We start from the raw sequence: 22,346 nt of genomic DNA on the forward strand, positions 1-22,346 counted from the left end.
TTATGTTCATTTCTCCACTGGAACAACTGCAGCTATAGACATGATGATATGCCATCCAACATTGTTTCCATGTATCAGTGGTTATAACTCTGCACAATCTGCTAAATTATTATTATTATTACTAGCCATATAATACAAGGAAGCCTGAGGCTTATGCTGTACCAGCTAAAAAAAAATTTCCAAGTTGCCCAGAGAGAGAGAGAGAGAGAGAGAGAGAGAGAGAGAGAGAGAGAGAAGTAGAAAGGAATCACCAAGAAGAGAAGAATGATGATATCCGGCTCAGGACACTGGGTGTGCCAAGCCCATACTCACTAGATCCAATAATTTCTGAAATTTAAACAACACATATCCCACAGAGAGAGAGAGAGAGAGAGAGAGAGAGAGAGAGAGAGAGAGAGAGAGAGAGAGAGAGAGAGAGAGAGAGAGAGAGAGAGAGGGGGGGGGAACTCACTTAAAATGGATATTTTGCAAGGTTAATTTATTCTCTTTGAACATTACCTTTGATGAATAAGTCACATACCAATCCATTGATGACACTACCAGAGCATATCACAACACAAATTCTAAGTACTGCAATCTGTGCCCTATCCAAGTTCGTTACTCATCTTTCTAAACATGCTGATCTGTGATGGAATAATGCATTGCACCTTGGGGGCACAACAGGGCATAACCTGTTTATTAAGCATAGTTTGTAAGAAAAAAGGCTAAAAGATTCTTGGATCCAGTCTGCCTCCACTATAATGAATTTGGCCAGCAGAATTATCTGAAATTAAAAAAAATAATAATTATTATTATTTTTCAATAAATTTTTCAACAAATAATAACGATCTAGATCTTTTCGGCATAATAAAATAAAGGCTAAGCAATTCAAATGACATTTCAGCACGACTACCTCTTCCATATAAGCAGGTTCTTTACATTGTTGAAGCTATAGGATGCTCTAAACAAGTCAACAAATGGGACACCAGTTCCTGAAAAATTTACTGTCTCGTGCTGCCACACCTAGATGACAAAGCTCTTCATTCTTTTTTGATTTTTTTTTGGAATGGATCCTTTCTGAAAGCTACTATCCTAACTTGTGGGTGTGATCCAACTATACTAGCTTTCCATAAACTGGAAAAGATCAGACAAATCTGCAAAACTCTAGCCCAATATCCCTTACACTTGGGCAAGACAAGACTTGGGCATTAGAAAAGATGATCCACCATTTACTGTATGGTATGTGGAATCCCACTTAATCATCAATTGTAATTAATGTGGCTTCCACAGAATTTGATCCACTTTTGGCCTTAGGTGAAAGCCTTTTCTGACATACAGAATGCTTATGTCAGAAAAAGGACATATTGTCATGGTATGTATGGATATTGAAATAGCCTTTGACACCATCTTGCTCTCTGGAATTCTTCAAGATCTGTATGCCATAGCACTCTGAAGTCGACTAATGAGGATCATAGAGAGTTTTCTTAAAAATAGAACTTTTCAAGTGCATTATCGTAGTGCTATTTTGCAATCTCTTGTCTTCTTCGGTATTACACTCTTGCCATTATAATATATTTTGCATTGAAAGAAAAAATAAACGAAAAAGTGTCATAGGTTTCACATAATAGTTATCATCTATCAGTGCAAAAACTACAGCTATTCACCTTTGCAAATAGTGCAGAACCTGAAATACTGATCAGTCCTCATCTGATACCACTAACCAGTAGTACTCAGTTCTTAGAACTAATGTTTAAAATTTCACAGATGCATACTACAAAAACCAACTCTCTGTTTGAGAAAAACGGGCATAGTTAAATTCAACTCATCTATGATGTGGAGCTGATTGCTACCTGCAACTTCACCTGTAATGAGCTTTGATCAGATCTCAATTACATTGTGGAGCCCTAGCTTATGACTCCGCACAAAAGGTTCTATGAACATTAATTCTATAACCTATTAACCGATAGTGTGTGTTCAGGATTGCTTCTGGAACATTCAGAACACTGCCAAATCAAAGCATATATGTAGAAGACAGCGAACCTCCACTTCACCTTTGAAAAATGGTATTACTTCGTAATTATGCAGTTAAAATTCTTAGTTTCCTTTCTCATCCCATCTGATCACGCTTCTGTAATCCCCAATGGGTAAACATTTTCGGAAATAAATCTCGTGAAAATAAACCTACAGGAATTTGCTTATATGATCTGATGCAGCAGTAGAATATGCATCTGATTAATGCTAATCAAGATACAGAAAATATAGTATTAGTATTAATAGTAGCAAATGATGTAAGAAAGGAAGCATATACAGCATCAGTAAAAACAAGAAAAAATAAATTCCCATTTCACCTATCCTTCCCCTCCAGTTGTTTGTCTAGTTCTTCCTTGAATTTAAAAATTATTATTATTATTTTCATTAGCTATAAGGTGCAAGGAAGCCCAAGGCTTTTGCTCCACCAGCCAAAAAAAAAAAAAAAAAAAAAAATTCCTGAGTTACCCAGAGAGAGAGAGAGAGAGAGAGAGAGAGAGAGACAGTTGAATTTATCCCCAGGGGCTCACATCTGGTGAGTATGGGCTTGGCACACCTAGGATCCTGAGCTGGATATCATCATTCTTCTCTTTCTTGATGATTCCCTTCAACTGACGATATTACCAACAGTAAATTATAAGTGGGAAGCATTCAAGGAATTAATCATGCAAGCTACTAAAAGTTTCATACCTATAAAGAAATATTCTTCAAGGTTTAGGCCTAAATGGTTATCTAATGAACTAATGAGACTCATAACAGAGAAGAAAAATGCATGGGATGCATATAAATTATCAAGCGACTCAGAAGCCTATGGCAGATATAAGCTAGTCTGTAATCAGGTCACAAAAGAGATTTGGCAGGCAAAGGCAAATTATGAGAAATCCTTGGCAAAAGATGCTAAGAAAAACAGCAAGGATTTCTTTACTTATATAAACTCTAAAAGGAAGAGGATGAATCTGATTGGTCCACTTGACATCGATGGTTCGACTGTTGATGATCCTGCTCAGATAGCAAACAAACTGAATGAGTATTTTGCATCTACATTATTAAGGTTTGAAAATGGCAGAAGGTTATCAAATTGTAGCAGGGTGCTTAATGATTTTGTAATAACTGAGAGCAAAGTGGAGGAGAAATTGTTGAAATTAAACGTAAGAAAAGCACCTGGGGTGGATGGGATCTATCCAGTTATATTAAAGGAGATGGCAAAGCAACTAAGCAAACCCTCAGCCATGATTATGAGAGCATCATTGGACTGAGGGGAGGTTCCCACGGACTGAAGATGTGCAAATGTATCCCGAATTCACAAAGGGGGATCGAAGGGTGACACGGGTAATTACAGACCATTTATTTTAACTTCTGTTCCGGGTAAAATAATGGAGTCTCTGGTTAAAGATGCATTGCAGGATCATCTAGACAAGACTGCAGCAATAATTCAGACACAGCATGGGTTTGTTAAGGTAAAGTCTTGTCTGACAAATTTTATTGGATATTATGATGTGGTTACAAAGGAACTGGATGCAAAAAATAATTTTGATATCATATATTTGGATGGGATTTCTGGAAAGCTTTTGACACTGTTGCACATGGAAAACTATTGTACAAATTGTAGCAGAATGGTATTAAGGGTAAGTTGCTACAATGGATAAAAGGATGGTTAAGTGGGAGAAGACAGAGGGTGGTAATCAATGGGTGCTGCTCTTCGTGGACTAATGTTATTAGTGGAGTCCCACAGGGTTCGGTGTTGGGTCCACTGTTGTTTTGTTTATTTATAAATGATATTGATGAAGGTATATCAGGCTTAATCTCAAAGTTTGCAGATGATACAAAAGTTGGCAGGGTTGTTAATGACAGTAATGGCAGTGTGCTACTGCAACAAGATCTAGAAATTTTGGCAGATGGGCTAAGAAGTGGCAGCTGAAGTTTAACCTTGACAAATGCAAAGTACTGCATATGGGTAGAAGTAACCCCAGAGAAACGTACCAACTGTGTGGTACTACACTTAAGGTGGTAGAAAATGAGAGAGACCTGGGAGTAATTGTGCAGTCAGATATGAAGTTTTCTGAGCAATGCAGACAGGCTGCCAGGGCAGGTCATGGGGTTTTTCAATGATATATATAGGAATTTGGCTAGCAGGGAAAAGGAGGTGATTTTCCCTCTGTATAAGGCAATGGTCAGGCCACGCCTTGAGTACTGCGTACAGGTCTGGAGGCCTCATTTTAGGAAGGATCTAGATTTACTTGAGCGTGTACAGAAAAGGGCAACAAGATTGGTGAGGGGAATGAAGGGATCCTCTTACCAAGAGAGGCTTAAGTTCTGCAAATTGCAGTTGCTGGAGATTAGGCACCTGCGCGGTGATCTGATTGAGGTCTATAAGGCCTTGAATGGATTGAGCACGATGAATTCTGATGGGATCCTTCCACTTGTTCAGATTACGAACCTAAGGGGGCATAAATTCAAATTAAGAAAGGACAGATGTAGAATAGATGTGCGGAAATTTGCCTTTAGCCAGCGGGTGGTTAATTGCTGGAACAAACGTCCATCTGTTGTTGTGGAATTTGATAGGTTGAATAAATTTAAGGAGGAACTGGACAGGCATTTGGAGGGAATGGTGTGTTTTTTTTTTTTTTTTTTGGATGATGCTGCATAAGCTCATACACTTGCTTTCTTGCATCACACGTCACTACTACTACTTCCAAGTCTCTCTCTCTCTCGCTCTCTAGGTAATGCAGGAATTTTTTTAAATTTTTTGGCTGGTGCAGCAAATGCCTTGCTCTTCTTTCCTTGCACCTTATAGCTAATGATAACAATAATAATAAGTTTTTCTTTGTCCACCTCCACAACAACAGAACAAAGTTTGTTCGAGCAAACAAACACCTGCTAAGTAAAGTCAAACTTCTTCACATCTGTTCTGCAACCATTCTCCCTCAATTTGATTTTATCCTCCCTTGTGTGTAATCTGAGCAAGAGGTCTTAAACACCTCAATAATATCACCTCACCAGTGTCTAATCTCCAGACACTGTAATTTGCAGAACTGAAGCCTTTCTTGGTAAGAGACTCCATTGTTCCCCTCACTAATCTCATTGCCCTTCTCTGTACCCTCCCCAGGAACTCTACATCCTTCCTAAAATGAGGCTTCCAGATCTGTATGCAGTACTCAAGATGTGGCTTGACTATTTCCTTATGCAAAGGGATAATCACCTCCTCATCTTTTTAGCAAAATTTCCGTATATCACTGACAAACCCCAATCAGCTGTAATGGCAGCCTGTCTGCACTTCTCAGAGAACTTCATATCTGAATGCCCAATTACCCCCCCACCCGATCTTATTAATTTTCCACTAACCTGAGTGTAGTACCACACAGTTGTTACGTTACTTTTGGTTTGCTGCTGCCTTATATGCAATACTTTACATTTGTCAATGTAAAACTGCAATTGCCACTTCTCAGCACATCTGCCTAATGTTTCTATATAATCTTGCAGTAGCATACCAACATTACTGCCATTATCCACTCTGTCAACCTTTATATTATATGCAAATTTAGACATTAAGCCTGATATACCTTCATCACTATCATTAATAAATACAGAAAACAGCAGTGGGCCCAACACCAAACCCTTATGGACTCCACTAATAATATTAGTCCACAAAGAGCTGTGTCCATTGATAGCCACTCTCTGTCTTCTTGCACTCACCTATCCCTTTTTCCATATCAGTAACTTGCCCTTAATGCCACATTGCTCTAATTTGTACAGCAGTCTTTTATGCGTAGCTGTATCAAAAGGTTTCTGAAATCCAAGTATATGATATCAAAATTATTTTTTGCATCCAGTTCCTCTGTGATGGCATTCATAGTATTCAATCAAGTTGGTCAGACAAGATTTACCCTTAACAAATCTCTGCTGTGACTGAAATATAACTACACTCCTGTCTAGATGGTCCTGCATTACTTCCTTAACCAGTGATTCCATTATTTCCCCTGGAAAGATGTTAAGCTAACAGGTCTGTAATTACTCAATATCACTCTTGATCCCCTTTTGTGAACCAGGGATACATTTACACATCTTCACTCATAGTGACCTTCCCCTAATCCAAAGATGCTCTCATAATTACATTTAATAGTTTTTAATATAATTGGATAGATCCAATCCATCCCAGGTGCCTTTCTTATGTTTAACTTAAACAATGTGTCTTCCACTTTCCTAAAAATTCCTTATGTGTGAATATGGATGCAAAATACTTATTCAGTTTGTCAGCAAACTGTGTGCAGGTTCAGTACAGTACAGTACAGTACAGTGTAGTATAACCTCCATTGAAAATGTGGTTACCTTCTTGTGATAGTTACTTCTGTCATAATCAGGGAAACATTCAGTGGACGTCATCATCATCACATAACTTTACATCATCCGCAGAGCCATAGAACTCATTGATGATTAAAACTTGCATTAAAATAACATAAAACTAATTTATGAACCACTTAGCCACCACCACCCAAACCAGTCAGTCTTAGTGATAGAGTTACCATTCCTGCCATTGGGAGGAGAGTTTCACTATTTGCAATATATACATTTAAACATATAATACTTCTGTATACATATATTCAATATATAAAATAAAACTTGCGTAGAAATAAAACCATCAATTTAAAACCCACACCTATTATGAAATCCATCAATCTCTTCTATTAAAAACTTCACCGACAAACAAAATAAAAGCTCTATAACATTCTTAACTTTGAAAGAGCTCTGTCAACTGTTCTGAGATAAGGGCACCAGTTACACCTAACATCTGCTTTATGATGTTTTCATACAAAACACAACTCAACAATATATGCAAACTATCCTCAGGCTCCAATCTACAACTCTGATCTTGAACTAAGCCCAACTTCTGCAATCTAACTTTTTAAGTCCATGACCAGTGACAATCATTGTCTGCATCAATCCCAAGTCAGGCATTTCCTTGCTTTCTTCATAACATCCACTTCAGGCATCATCAGGATGATCACTCGTCCCATGTTGGAGTTGCTCTAACAATGCTACCATATTCTCATGACTTGTTTATAAAACCTTTTCCTTTCAACCTTAACATCATCCTTTGTTATATTCCTTTTTTGTTGATAGGACTACTCCTACTACCTCTCTAGAATAATTTCTCTGTTGCAAGCTGCAGAGATCTGCTGATTATAACCAAATCAGTCGGCTCCTGTTCTGCCAGTTACATCTAAAGCATCATTAGAGACTGTCCGACATGGCCTCCTAACCTCCAGAAGACAGATTGCTGTGCTGAAATAAGCTTCCTACGTACCACCATATTCTGAAATTCTGAGCCGAAGCACCACACTGATAAGTAGCAATTGGTATAAATACACATCAGTATAGCGTATCCAAGTCCTTCCTTTGGACTCCCCATTGAGTTCTTATAATGCTTCACATTTTTCCATAAATTAGCTTTACCTTATCTCTAAGATACTCAGAATGTGTCACAAATTCATCTCCTGTCTTAATTGTAGGATACCTATTTATGCTAAATCTGCCTTTCAACGTCATTGTCTTAATGGAAGAGAAGATAATTAACTTACAATTTGCCCATTTTACTATAATGTTCAATACATCTCTTGCCTTCTGCTCTAGAATTATTTATTTATGTAAATTAACTTTGAATTTCTATTAATCAATACCACCAAATTATCAGCATATGCAAAAAGGTCACAGTCCTCCCAAGCCAAATTTAACGATTTGTGGCTCTAAAACAGAGCCCTATGGAGCTTCTCGTGTTACCATCTTTTGCACTTTTTAATTCAGATTGTATCTCTTTGATTGCTGAAGTAACTTCTCATCTCTTCATAAATGTTGCCAGAGCAATTAATCATTCTGAAATGCCTCATAACATTCTCCCACCACAGACAATCAAAAGGCCTTTGAAAATCAATAAATATTCCAGCAACATATTAACCCATAGATAGCTTAACCTTTTCTAAAACATCAAACACAGCACCATCAGTTCACCTGCTCTTTGTAAAGCCATATTGCCTTTCTGATGCTTGTTGCTTCTCACAATAAAGTCTATCCAATCTCTTACTTATTAATCTCTCTAATGTCTTGCCTAACACAGACAACAATGCCACCAGCCGATAAGATGTCTTATCTGTCTTCTTCAACAATTTAATAACAGCTCTCTTCCAGCATTCAGAAAAAAACCCTTCATGCAAACAACTGTTAAACAAAGAAAGCAGCAGATTAGGCCTTTCTTTCACTGTCTGTTTTACCACGTCTACTAAAATGTTATCAAGACCAGTTGCCTTCTTCCCTTTAAATCTCTGAACAGCCTCATTTATTTCTTGGATAGTAAATTCTTCCTCCATATCCAAAGAAGTATATTCATCATTTAATTTCCTAATTGCCACTCAGTTTCATCCTCGATACAGTCATCTATAAACAACTCATTCAAAATCTTTTAAATCGATTCCACCCATCCAAGAGTTCCAGAAGAACCAGACTGTCTTATTGTATGCTGTAGTCTTTCCATTTTCAATTTTTTCATAATAATTTTATATGGATTGGAGTTCCCTTCCTTCTTCACAAAATTCTGCCAGCACTTACGTTTATACATTCATATCCACATAAGTGGCCCGTAAAACAGAACCCTGTGGAGCATCTCGTGTTACCATCTTTTGCACTTTTTAATTCAGGTTGTAACCTTTTGATATCTGAAGTAACTTCTCATCTCTTCATAAATGGTGCCTTAATTTCTTCACCTCTTCATAAATGTTGCCTTAATTTCTTCTCTGCTTCATAAATGTTGCCTCCTCATCTCTTCATAAATGTTTGTACAGCATTTTAACTTTCATATAATCTCTCTTATATACACTGAGTGATCACTGAATTATGATCACCCTTATGAAAAGTGAATGCGACCTGTTGACCACGTGAGGTTCGAGAGTGTGCAGTTAGTTGACCTACATAGCATAGATAAGTTGTCAGTGGTTCAGTAGGTAGTAAAATTCTGAGCGTGATGGGTAAAAGGAAGGATTTATCGTACTTTGATAAAGGACAGATTGTGGGACCTTGATGAGCCGGTGCCTCGATTTCCCAAATGGCTGAACTGGTGGGGTGTCAAAAGCAACCGTAGTTAAAGTGTACCAGGACTAGCATCAAAATGGTTAAATAACAATCTGATGGCAAAACGCAAAGGTCAGCAAAAGGTTGAAATTAGAGGTAAGTGCCGGGTCTGACAACTCGTTCAGGTGAACAGGCTTACCACTGTTCAAGAGTTGACTATCCAATACAACATGGGCCAACCCAGAACAATATCTTGCCTGACCATGCATTGCATGCTCGCACGTTTGGGTTATACCAGCAGATGACCCCTATGGCATCCTCTCTTAACCAAGGTTCATTAGCATAAAAGGCTCACCTAGTGCAAAGAACATGTAAGTTGGACGTTAGAAAACTGGAAGAAGGTATGCTGGTTGGATGAGTCACATTATTCACTCAACACCGTGGATGGTCGTCTACAGATTTGGCATCAACATGAGGCTCTTGATCCATCATGCATGGTATCAAAAGTGCAGGCCAGTGGAGGTGGTTGTATGGTGTGGGGCATGTTTCACTGTCAGGAATTCGGACCCCTGGTGCATATGGAACAATGTATCACTGGACTCCGCTGTCATCAACTGCTTGATAACTGTGTACACTCTGCTATGATACACTTTTTCCAGAATGGTGATGGTGTCTTCCAAGATGACAATGTGCCAAGCCATCGGGCACTTGTGCAGGAATGGTTTGAGGAACACAGTTCTGACTTCCAGCATATTGATTAGCTTCCAAACTTCTTCAATATCAATCCCTTAGAGCACTTGTGGGACAGTATGGAAAAGCATATCAGGTGTCTGGATATACCAATCACCTCCATACCTGCATTGCTGGCCGCATTACACACAGCTTGGTTGGCCCTACCTCCCAAATGCTGCCGACATCATGTTGAATCAATGCCACGTCGGATAGCTTCTGTGCTGAGGGCAAAAGGGAGACCCATGAAGTATTAGGTAGGTGGTCATAATTCATTGATCACTCAGTGTATTTCAATAACATTTCCTTCTTTACGTCTCCTTGCCCTCGTATACCTCCACCTGAGTTTCTGCACCCTTACACATTCACCCCAATTCATCATTCCGCCAAGGTACAGAGGATTTAACCTTTTTTTTGCCTTTCCTCTTTGAGCTGCCAGATACTCTGTACAATATTCCAGTTAAAATTTGTGCTCCCTCAGATGCCAGGCTGCTATCCCATTTTAATTGAACATTTTGTGTCCATTCTTCCTGAAATTTCTGTGTAAACATCTCCCAGTTCACCAAGGACACCATGAATCTACCCATATCCTCAATTTCCTCCTCTTTAACACTTTTCTTAACCTAATATAATGTAGTCCATTGGTCACTTGTAGGCCACTTACTGTCCAACAACATATATCTCTAACCACAGAGCTACTACACACTGTTACATCTATGTGCGACTCACCTAGTGTATATGAGAAAGTGGCCATCTGATTTATCTCATTTTCCGCATCTAGTCTATTTGCAATAAAACATTCGTCAAATAAATTTTCTCTAACATCAATATAGCTACTTCCCCAAAACATTGAGTTTGCATCCATGTCCATCTATGATATATGATTTACTACTTAAAATTTAAACATACTTTTCAATATGTTCCAGATAGAATCATGGCTCCTTTCAAACTGGCAGCATACTTTACCAGTCTTCCAAAAGAACCTAAACAATTCAACAAACACAAACTCCATGAGAGAATGTTAGATCTATCTGTGTAGCCACTATCTCAGGATTACAAACAATAGCAGCAGCCTGTCAATCCTGGTCATGCTGCGCAATACGAAAACCTAATGGATATCCTTTAACTACACCACAACTGTGTGGTTTTTGTATGATGAACAGTGCCAAAACACTCTACCTCTGTTCACCAAAAATTTCATACACATGGAAAAATCGCTGCAGCCCTTGTGCCATTAAACTTCGATAACAGTAACAACCTGGAAAAACCTCTAAAATCTTTGTATCCTTATTCTTTACTTTATTAACCAATCTTATTTCTCTTTCGTGATTCCCATTTCTACAATATCCGTATCCCACAATTGATCAAGGAAGTCCTTTCTCTCTGTATTCTGATAAACATCTAAATTATCACTTTAATCCAGCTCTTTTAACTACCCAATATACTTCATTCCATATTCTTGAAATTTGCTACAGTTCTTGATCTTCTAGGTATCATCTTTTGTTTTTGCCTCTGTTACTATACCTTTACCACGTATAGTTCTTAAATGGCTTATTTTCTCTGTATTTAACACAGATTTCGCAATGCTGACTGTCTGATTTCATCAAAACAGAGTATACCTCCTTCATATTAGGTACATCTGGCACAGTTTCCTTTAACACACTGGCATAAGTTTTTTGTACTATTTACCAGTAACCTGACAATCTCTAATTCGAGCTTTGAACACCTGATCATCAACGAAAATCTTAGCTTTAGATTCAAGAACATCCGATATAGCCAGAATCTCCTTCATCGCAGCCCTAGTAACTGTGTTGTTATCAAGGAATAGGAAATTATGCAAATTCTTTCTCTCTTTTTTAATGTCCCCAAACTGAATAGCAGGATCCTCCTCTTCCAAAGAATCCTCCAATTCGCTTCAGTTTCTCCTACTATATGGTTCTTTCTTTAAAATTTGCACTGGAACCATTTAATTTTCACTACTTGATTCATCCTCTGACCACTCAGAGGTATCCTCAGCTTCCTTCTCCTTTTGCTCCAACCTCTCAACCCTTACTGAGAGTTGCTTTAACTTTGGAGAGTATATTTGGAACATTCTCTACACCATCTTGTCTTCTTCAGTGTCTATTTCTTCTTCAACCACATGTCCACACCTTGACTGCACAGCTATGATCAAGAGAAAGCAAACATGTTTAGGCTGATGTACTAATATTAATTCTTTGAAAATTAGTCTCAAAATTAGAAACTAAATCTCAAAAGCTCAATTATAACTAAAAATTCAATAAAATTAATTACTAGAACTCCAATCCAAATATAAAACAACAAATATAAAAAAAATAAACAATATTTACAACTCAGACTTCAAATAACTCAAATGAACTCAATTAACACAGAAAGAACAAGAGCCTTACAGCTCTGATGTTACAGTGCCCCTTCAATGACACATTTCCTCTCAGGAGACAGAAATGCTCTATACTTGAAAATCGCACTGGCAACACAAAAAGAAAAATAAGTACAAGCTGAGACTCAGTCTCTCAATAGCACTTTTTGAATAGCTATAGACAAAGATCGGCATGCTCCCGAACCAGTCTAATTGATGCCAGGGCAGAATCCATGGAGATCATCATATTGTACTCTACATGCATTATCTGAACTAGTAGCTCAACAATGCTAAAATAACTAAAATTTTGTTAGACCTCTTGACCTTCACTGCCTGAAAAATATTTCTGACTAATGGAGTGAAGTTACCGCCCCTACTGCAAGGAGGCAGGTCTCATTATTTTTGAACGTTTAAATGTTCCTTTGTCTTAAGCCACTTGATTAAAATTCAATATATAATAAAACTCCCATTATATACATATTTACAATCTATTTACAATATAAATACCCTACCTATTAAAAACTCCTTTGTAAACGTATTCTACAAACTGTATATACAAATTTCAAAAACTCTTTATAAACACCTAAACTTTCAAAGAGCTTCAAAAGCTCAATGAGAGAGACATCTCCAACAATTCTTCTTAGCTCCTTTCTTGGACCGTATACAACTGGCAATTCCTAATAATATATTTGGTGTCCTCTAATGAGCCACAATCACAGATTTCAGTTTCAATTAATCCTAATTCCTGTAACCTTACTCTTAAGCCATGACCTGTTACCATCATCATGGGATAGAGGCCAAGTCGAGGCCACTGCTTCATCTCTGTTCCTTTTCTTACATCTGGAATCATCCTATAAGTTACACAGTCCTTTTCAGACTGTCTCCAATGTTCCTGCCAGATCCCCAATACTGCTTTGTTAAATCTTGCCTTCTCCTGCTTGAGATCACATCCATCTTAAGTTCTCTCCAGGATTGGACAAGAACTAACTCCAAACAATGAGGCTGACTTATTCTTGTCATAAAACAGAGATTTCTCTCCATTGATTACTAAGTCTATTGGTTTATGACCTGCTATTATCCATAGTGCATCATTAGAGACAGTTCTACAGGCATGTGTTACTCCTAGAAGGGCCACCCATTGAGCAGCGACCAGGTGACTATGAATTATTGTATGCTCCATTACAGAGCCCAAGCCCCACAAGCATAGGTGACATTCCATGGACAATCACACTTTTCAAAAATTAAATGCAGACCATACTCAGTCTCTGCAAATTTGTACTGATGGCTCCAAACTGACTTCTGTGGGAGCTGCAGTAGTCCTCCCAACATCAACTCTCTCTCTCTCTCTCCCTCCCACACACACACACACACACACACACACACACACACACACACACACACAGGAATGCAGTGTTTTAACTGCATGACTCTATGCCATTTAGATGGCTTTGACCTTTATTACTAATGCTTTCAGCCTGAAGATCATAATCTATACAGACTCTTTGATTGCAGTAACAGCTCTCCAAAATAATTTACATTCTTCACTTTCATTTCTAAAATAAATAAGGTGTCAAATATTGCAACTTGATAACAATGAACAGATTGTCATATTCTGTTGGGTTACTAGGCATGATGGAATATCAGGAAATGAGCATGCAGATAAACCATGCTGATTTCAAAAAACCCTTCTGAAAATCACTGCATTCAAATTCCTTATATAGGTTAGGAATAAATCATATGCTAAGTATGCAATAAAAGAGGACCAATATTAGGCATAACCAGGTGTAATACAAGTTACAAAACAAAGCAGTATCCACAGCTGTGGAAATCTAGATTCTGATCAGCAGATACGAAAAGGTTATGCTGGCCAGGGCATGTATTGGTCATATTCACCTCGTGCATCTCTTTTTGTTGTTAGAAGATGATCTTCACTTTGCTTGCACTGCAGCTCATCACTAACTGGTAATCATATTCTAATTGAATGAACTCATTATTAATCTTTCGGAACTGCATCCTTCCTTATCCACTCCAAGTTACAGGAGTCTCTTCAGCTCAGTCATGTTGTCGGGGGAACTGTATGAGTTTTTCAACTATATGAAATTGATTAATTTGTATATTCACTTGTAAGCGTGTTTTAATGGCATGTTCATATTCACTCTCCAGGAGCAGGTGCAATTTAGTCCTAGTAGCCCTTGTTTCAAAAAACCCACTCCAGCAACAACAACTAACTTTCGTTTCCTTCTGGTTCTGTGTTGGATCAACAGTATTCAATGTGCACTGTACTAAAATGTAAAAAAAAAAAAAACAATTTTTTAAAACTCTAAGATGTTAGATTTATTACAAATTTATTTCATTTTTTTAATCTATAGACCATATCTAAATTAATCTATAAACCATAACTAAATTATCTATTCTTAGGATAATTCACCTTTAGACTAGTTATACTGCATATTGATTATTACAGAACCAGAGGTCCTACATACCATTGCTTTTCCTCTCATTCTTGGTGGTTGACCCTTGAAAAAGTCACCTGGATTGTAGGTATACTACAATATGTATTTTGTAAATAGTTTCACATTTTAGTCATTATACTATGCTATATATATTTTTTTATAATTACATGCACTCCATAGTTTAGTTTAATTATTTCAAACTGTTTATTTCTTTCAGATATTTCATATCTTTTATTAATTTGTATACATATTTATTAATTTGTTAATATTTATTAATTTTTATTCAAATATCTTGATATTTTGTGTACTGACAAGTTTTCTTATCTATTTTGTATAGATTCATTTGCAATTCAGTGGCTCTAGTCAGTAATTTGCATAATGATAGTTATTCAAAAAATAATGATATAATAATTATTATATCTATCTACACTTTATATTCATTCTCTTTGTGTGTCATAGTCTATTAAGCTGAACCCCATGCTTCATGTAGCAAAACTTGTACCTCGGTTTAGAGGGTGAAAGTTATTTGTTGTGTCCTAGGTTATTAGGTACTCTGCGATGACTGTTTCCCAAATGCAGAATATTTCATTTACCAGTGCATATCACAACTGTCATTTTTTTCAAACCATTTAAATAAATTATTTTGATCTTGCTGAAACATCATCCATGAACCCAGCAGTGGTAGTGGGTCATGTCACAGTTGTCCCTCAAAAATAATGTACCCATATTATCTGTTGATTAATGATTAAAATTCTCGATATTTTCAGAATTTTAATCTTTTTTTTTTTTGAGGGACAACTGTGAGGTGACCCACTACCAATGACTTCCTACATCCCATTATTTCAGACTTTTACCACAGTAGTTTTTGAAGTGATTTTATTATAGTTGCTGTATATGAATTGTGCACGAGAACCTACCAGGTGGCCACCACTGTGTTTGCTACTATTGAAATTTTTCTAAGAATGGTATGGTACTGGACAAGTGTTGATACTGTTTCTTTAAAGTTTCAGGTTACTTGTTTATCTTCTCCCACTAACAGTAAACACCGACCATCTTACCCTATTTGTTTTTGAATATAATATTGTTTTCACAGCATAACGACAACAACACAAAACCCTGTATTCTCTCAGTATGGCCACTACTCTGCAGGTAGCATACATAATTTCAAATTTCACACACTGGGAAGAGTGCAAAATTTTAAATAAACCTTAAAAATAGTAGTAACTAATAGTGTTAAATATACATGGTATGTTTTTTAATCTTTTTAATAATATTTATATACATGATAAGTAGAAATATATGAGTATGCACAATTTGAAATTTCAATCACTTAAACATCTATTAAATTGAAAGATGGAAGAGGTTAAAGAGATTGATGTTTCTCTCTTATGTTTAAAATGTTTTTTTTTTGTAATTTTTAGCCAAAGTAATTTTTTTTTTTCAAATTAAAAGTTGTAAAACCCATTGTCTTTAAAAAAATTTTAATATGACAAGTTTTGCAATCCATTTAAAAAAGGGGAAATATTAGTATTGTTCAAGCAGAATTTAAAAAAAAAAATTATAAAAAATAAACCTAAAGCACCTGTCAGGTACCCTACCATTGTCTTTGCTAGAAAAGGGAGCAGCACCACTTCCAGGTTAATTTTTGTTTTCTGTTCTCTGACCAACTTTACATCACTGGAAAACTTTGAAATAAAATTTCTAATTTATTTGTATAGCCTTATATATTATTATCCAAAAAGTACTGCAGTGGGTATAATCTTCCATTTCCCCTACAGAACAGTAACTGTATGAGCTATCAGTGTGAGATGTGTTGGCCTGTTTCTTACAGGATATTACAGTTCGTCCCATTTTGGTGGTACTTAATGTCCAAGTTGAGACTGTGCAATCTCTATCTCAACTTTTTGTACATTCATATCCATGAACCCTTCTCACACAGCACTAGCAGTATGGGGTATTATCCTGTTGGAAGAAATATGGTTTGTACCAAATAATTATCACATTGTAGGGAATATGAAATTGTACAAAACGATAAGACAGGCATCAGCATTTATTGCTACCTACATGACTACAAATGGTCCTTTTCCATACCACGCAAAACTGAACTGTACCATAATCCCAGCTTCTCCAAACTGTTTGCACAATGCACCCCATTAATATAAATTTTCCAGGCAACACCCACTCATCTGATCAGAATAGAGTGAAGCGAGATTCATCGCTTCCTAGTATGATTTTCATTGTTCTATGGATCAGTTACAGTAAAAAAAGTAAAGTGCAGCCATTATCAACCCACTGCAGGATGGAAGCCTCCTCAACAATTCATGCTGAGGGAAATGGACCATAATCTGCCACGCTGGTCCGGTGCGGGTTGGCAGATCGACCGTATTCAGCAGTCAGGGGCTTGAACCCCGGTCTACTCAAAGAGCGTGTGCTACTGCACTCCCGCTCCTGCCCACTCAGCTACGGAGGCCTTTATTCAACCATTCAAGGTGAGTGCACTGAGTGTGTTTGGTAATGTGTGGCCATATGTGACTGCACCCCCTCCCCTCCCCTCCCCCCCCCCAAAAAAAAAAAAACAGGCAGTGGAGCTCCACGTGTAACTTATTTGTACTGACCTGAGTCCCTGTTTATGCTCTAAACTCCTGGTTGATGTTTTGCAGAGATGTGTGACAAAATTATCATGCTACTTTTCTTGACTGCTCTCTAGTCCTGTGGAATCTTCATATGCATTGTTGGACAGTAATGGTACTGTAATTCTTCTGTTTGATGATAACATCACTAATGGTCACCTATGGATGATGTAGGCTTTTAGCAATTGCACCAGAGGACAAGCCTGCAATCTGATATCCAGCAAATAACCCTTCTTTTGAGATCAGTCAGTGTGGCTCTACTTGCTGTAATGAAAATAACTAAATTGTGTGGCTCGTATGCCTTATTCATATACTGGTCTGAGTCATTTGTTTATCTAGGAAGGTTCGTTGGACTATGGAAATGGGAGTGTTGTATGTTTTAAAATCCTCAGTATTTAATGTAATTCATATTCACATGACAGCCACAAAAAATAAGGTTCTTAGTTTTCTTTTCTCTAAATTTGTACACAATGTTAAAGGGAAATGTTAAGCAATTTAACAAAATGTTAAATCTCACAACATTTGTATAAAATGTTTTGAGATTTTAAAGTTTTCTCTTGTATTAGGAGTAGGATAATAAAAATCATGTAAATTCAAGAATCAAATGGATGAATTAGGCTTCTTACAAAAGTTGAGAACTGTACTCAAATTAATAACTAGTTTATTTGCACCTTTACCTATAATTATATGCATGGGCCAATTCAGCATTAGACTAAAAGTATATTTTGCATTGTTTTCTGCCTCTGCAAATGCTGCATTTCATCACACCCCAAAAATTCACGATGGGTTTGATGTTGAGGGAATTTGGTGGAAAGGTGAGCACACAAAATGCTTGGAAGTGATCATTGAACTATTTCTGCACAATGTGGGCCTTGTGACACAGGGAGTTGTCTTGTTGAAAGAGTCCAGTGCCATCTAGATACATGGTCACCATGTAGAGCAAAACTTGGTTGGAAGCAGCGCCGAGGTACAATCTGGTGACGAGGGTGTGTTCAATGCGAATGAAGGTAGTTAGTGATGTCCATGAAAACATTCCCCAAACTCTGATGCCACCAGCCTGTTTTCATCCAATTATGCAGTCTAGTTGCAGCTGTTCACCTACTTGCCATCAAATACATGCTGCCCATCTGCATTATGGAGCCCTAACTCTGATTCAGGCAATTTTTTTTCCAGTTGTCCAATGTCCAGGAATGGGTTTCCCGCACCCATTGCAGACAGAGGTGTCGATGACAGTTGGTGTCAACATGGGTGCATGAAAAGGTTGCCTAATGGTGTCCTTAGAAACATTTGTCGGTGTGTCCTTGTTGTAATTTGCCCTTAATTGTGGGATCATGAGCCAACTGTTGTTCCTGATAGCATGTGCCAACTGCCATTCACCTCGACTGTCAAACAGTGCTAGTCTCCATATCCAGGCAAGTTAGATGGTTGTGTGTCCCTCTTAAGAATGCTCCCACTACACCTTCACTGCAGCACCCCCTGAACAGCTTGCAGTTGCTGAGATGCTGGCCTCTGCCTTCCTAGCACCACAAATTATTCCCCATTCAAACTCAGTTAGGTTCTTTCCTTTCTCCACTGAATGGGCTTCATACTGATGACCTGGCAGTCCCTACTCATGCCATTACTATGTATGCTGCACCAGTTGGTGATGTCACTCTTAAGGGCTGTAGGATGTATCTACATCTGGAGGCAGGAGTGGTCATAATGTTTTACTCATTAGTATATTGTGTTTTGCTTAATTATATCATCTCCTTTCAATGATTATGCCTAAATATATCCTTAAACTACACAAATTAAATTATAGGCAACCTCCCATATAACACGGTACTTCTACAACACGGTCTAACACGATTTCGCTCTAACTCAGTTGATAAATTGCGGCAATCCTCGCACAACACGGTACTTATATAACACGGTTTCACTCTAACACAATTAAGAGAATTTCGGTAAATCTTGCTTAACAGGGTATTTTTGAGATTTTGTGCAGGGAAAACCTGCTATTATGTTGGATGTAATTTTTCAACATTTCCACTCTTTTTGAATCCCCACTGACTCGCTAGTCAAAAATTATTGAGAAATCTCTGTATTTTATTTTGTTGGGAAATCCCTGGTTACGTTCTGTGCTTGTTGAACTTGTGGAAAAATGCAGATTTCAAAATTTTATTACTATTGGATAGCACACCAGGCCATCCAAAAGATTTAAGTCATCCAAATGTTGAAGTTATGTTCCTAACACCACAGTTGTACTAGGTTAATACAACTTGTTTCATTCAGCCATTAGATCAAGGCATTATATTCACCTTTAAAACTCATTCCATCAGAAAATCGTTACAGTGGATTTTGAGAAAAAATGATTCCAAATCTATTGAAGTAATGGAGGCATGGAAACATTTTTCATTTGTGGACTATATCAGAATCATAGCTTTATCACTGAAAGAAGTAAAACTGTCAACATTAAATGCATATGGAAAAATGTATGACCAGAGTCAGTTCATTCAGGAAATATGATCAAACGGGCAGAAAATGGAATCAGTGTGATAGTAGAACTTGCTACTTCGGTAGGAGGGGAAGGTTTTGATGATATGACTAATGAAGCCCTCGTGGGTAGCACAGTTGATAGAATCGCCCTCCTCCCCCACACTGGCTGGAAAATATCAGAGTTCGAATCTTGTTGATGAAGGGAGGAATTTTTATGGGTTTTTTTCACGTGGTTGAGTTAGTCAGGCTCGGGTTTTTCATCCAGCAAAACAGAAATTTGACCACAGGACACACAATATACACAGAGTAACATGGCCTTAGTTGCCGATGCTTATAAAAAAATAAAAAAAGATATGATTACTGAAGATGTTCGATAATTACTGGTAAAAAAAGAAGCTGACATAGCGGATTTGGTGCAAATGGCATCGGAGGTAATATCAAATCAATTCAGATGATGATATCGCAGATGAAAATTCTAAACTTCCAAATTTTACACTAAAAGGCATAGGGGAAGGCATAAAGTTAGCCGAGCAATTAGAATCTTATTTTTTTTAATGCAGATTTTTGAATGAAAGGAGCCCAAAGTTCAAAAGGGAGCTTCAAAAATGCTTAGTTCCATATGATGGAATTCACAAAGGTTTAGCAAGAAAAAGCAAACAAACCCAATTTACTGATTTTTCAAAGAGAGCAGAACATAGACAAAATCTAGAATAGTGTATTTTTGTTAGTTTGGTTATGCTTAGTACAGCATAACGCGGTTATGCTGTACTAAGAAAACGTATAACACAGTTTCGCACAACACGACATTTTACAGGAACCTAATAACTGTGTTATACAAGGGTACCTGTATTTTGAAATCGAAACATTTTCCACATGCATACCTACCAATTTGATCAGAATACAGTGTTGGTATATCAGAATATGTGCGAATAAGCTTTAATAACCATCATATCATACTTGAGAAATAATTGCTGTATGTGGGCGGGAGGAAGAGTTGAGCACTAGCCTGCATTAAACCACTTGTTGAAGAAATTGAGAGCAGCCATGAAAAGAAATAGCGCAATTACTTAAATTATCTTATCTGCTGACTTGTATACCCCCAAAATATCCCAATTTCCCAAATCTGCTGAAACTGTGTGTCTTTTTTGTCAGTTTTTAAGGAACAGTTTTTGGAGAGGGAATGAGAGTACACGTGAACAGGTGAAGTTTTTACGGCTCCAGCTAATAGAGACGTTTTTCTTAAATTTTTGCTTTTTTATTGACTTAAATTGGCATAATTAATTTCCTAGAAGTGCTTTATATTCCTAGTAATGATACTTAGTTTAACTTGAACTTAGATAGAGATTCTGTAGGTTATTACTTAGTATCGATAAGGGTATATAATCCACATGTTGGACAAGTTTTGCAATTCCCATGAATGCTAAGTTTTTAATTGTATTTAGCAGTTTTATTGACTTAATTGTTATTTTATTTTCTTTAAGTAGCTTATAGACCTAGTCAAGCTCCATGGTTTATTTTGAATTTAGATAGCACGATTTTGAAAGTAATTAATGCCTAGTATCAGTAGATTTACCGTTCGTAACTTTCCGCCATTGTTTTACGATACAATGCATACCCCGAACTAGATAGCGTAAGGTTTAACGTAAAACTAGGTAGCGTAAGATTTAACGTAAAACTAGATAGCGAGTATAGTAGTATCATTAATTAGTAAAATTTGCTAATCTTATTAAATTTCATTGTCAAATAAATTGTACTTTTTTAACTAAATACATATAACGACCTAGTTTTTACAAACGTAACATTATAAATTAATACATATAACTTGACAGGAGATAAGAAAGTCATATAACGTAACTCAGATATAATATTTGATACTGAAATGCATATATATAGTGTTATAACTGCATTGGGATATAACTTTAGGGTTATATTCTGTATTGGAATTTTATTTGAAATTGAATAGAAATCATGACTCAGACCAGAGCAGCAAAGCAAAAGGCTCAAACTAATGGGAATGCTGTGGCTCAGGAGAGAACTGAGAGGGGCAGTTGTCCTCTGAATCACAGCCTTTTGAAATGCACTGCTTGTCTGATGTTTGTGGAGCAATCAGGAATGGGACATGATACTACCATGATACTACCAATGTCTTTGTGTGTGCATGATGTAAGGAGTGTGAGAAAATCAGATGCCAAATCAGCATTGTTATCAGCCTATATGAGAGCTTGAAGGACAGGGTGGATGCCCTCAAAGGATTTAAATTGAGGGCCCATCAAGCTCTCAGCTGCCCACATCAATGCCAGAGCTTGCACTTGAACATCACGCAACACGGCGGGAAACCCCAAGGCAGAATGTCCTGGTCCCAAAGGAACCAGCACATTTCTGCCTTGGGGTTTGCCGCTTTTAGGGTTTGCAGTATTTCTAAAGCACATTTCTGTCGATGACTCTATTGTCAGGTGACTCTATTGTCAGTGACTCTATTGTCAGGGAAACGAGGAATATATTGTGCAAAAAGGATAGGTGGAACAGGACCAGGGTATGCCTGCCAGGGGCAAAATTTGATAATGTTGTAGAGCAGATATCATCTTTTAAAGGCACAAAAGATGATATTGTTGTACATGT

The 22,346-nt window shown here is 37.3% G+C and overlaps 1 protein-coding gene across 1 annotated transcript in view; it reads left to right on the forward strand.

Annotated features, from left to right (window-relative positions):
- The window catches only part of LOC150080869 (voltage-dependent calcium channel type A subunit alpha-1-like), a 1,489,217-nt gene that overhangs the window by 736,421 nt on the left and 730,450 nt on the right, over positions 1 to 22,346 (forward strand). The window contains exon 29 of the mRNA XM_090381686.1: positions 14,634 to 14,706. Coding sequence (XP_090237812.1) covers positions 14,634 to 14,706 — 73 coding nt within the window. The remainder of the gene's footprint in view (positions 1 to 14,633; positions 14,707 to 22,346) is intronic.

This window comes from Mastigoproctus giganteus, chromosome 9, assembly GCF_048544385.1.
Source record: "Mastigoproctus giganteus isolate SK-2022 chromosome 9, ASM4854438v1, whole genome shotgun sequence".
Taxonomy (NCBI): domain Eukaryota; kingdom Metazoa; phylum Arthropoda; class Arachnida; order Uropygi; family Thelyphonidae; genus Mastigoproctus; species Mastigoproctus giganteus.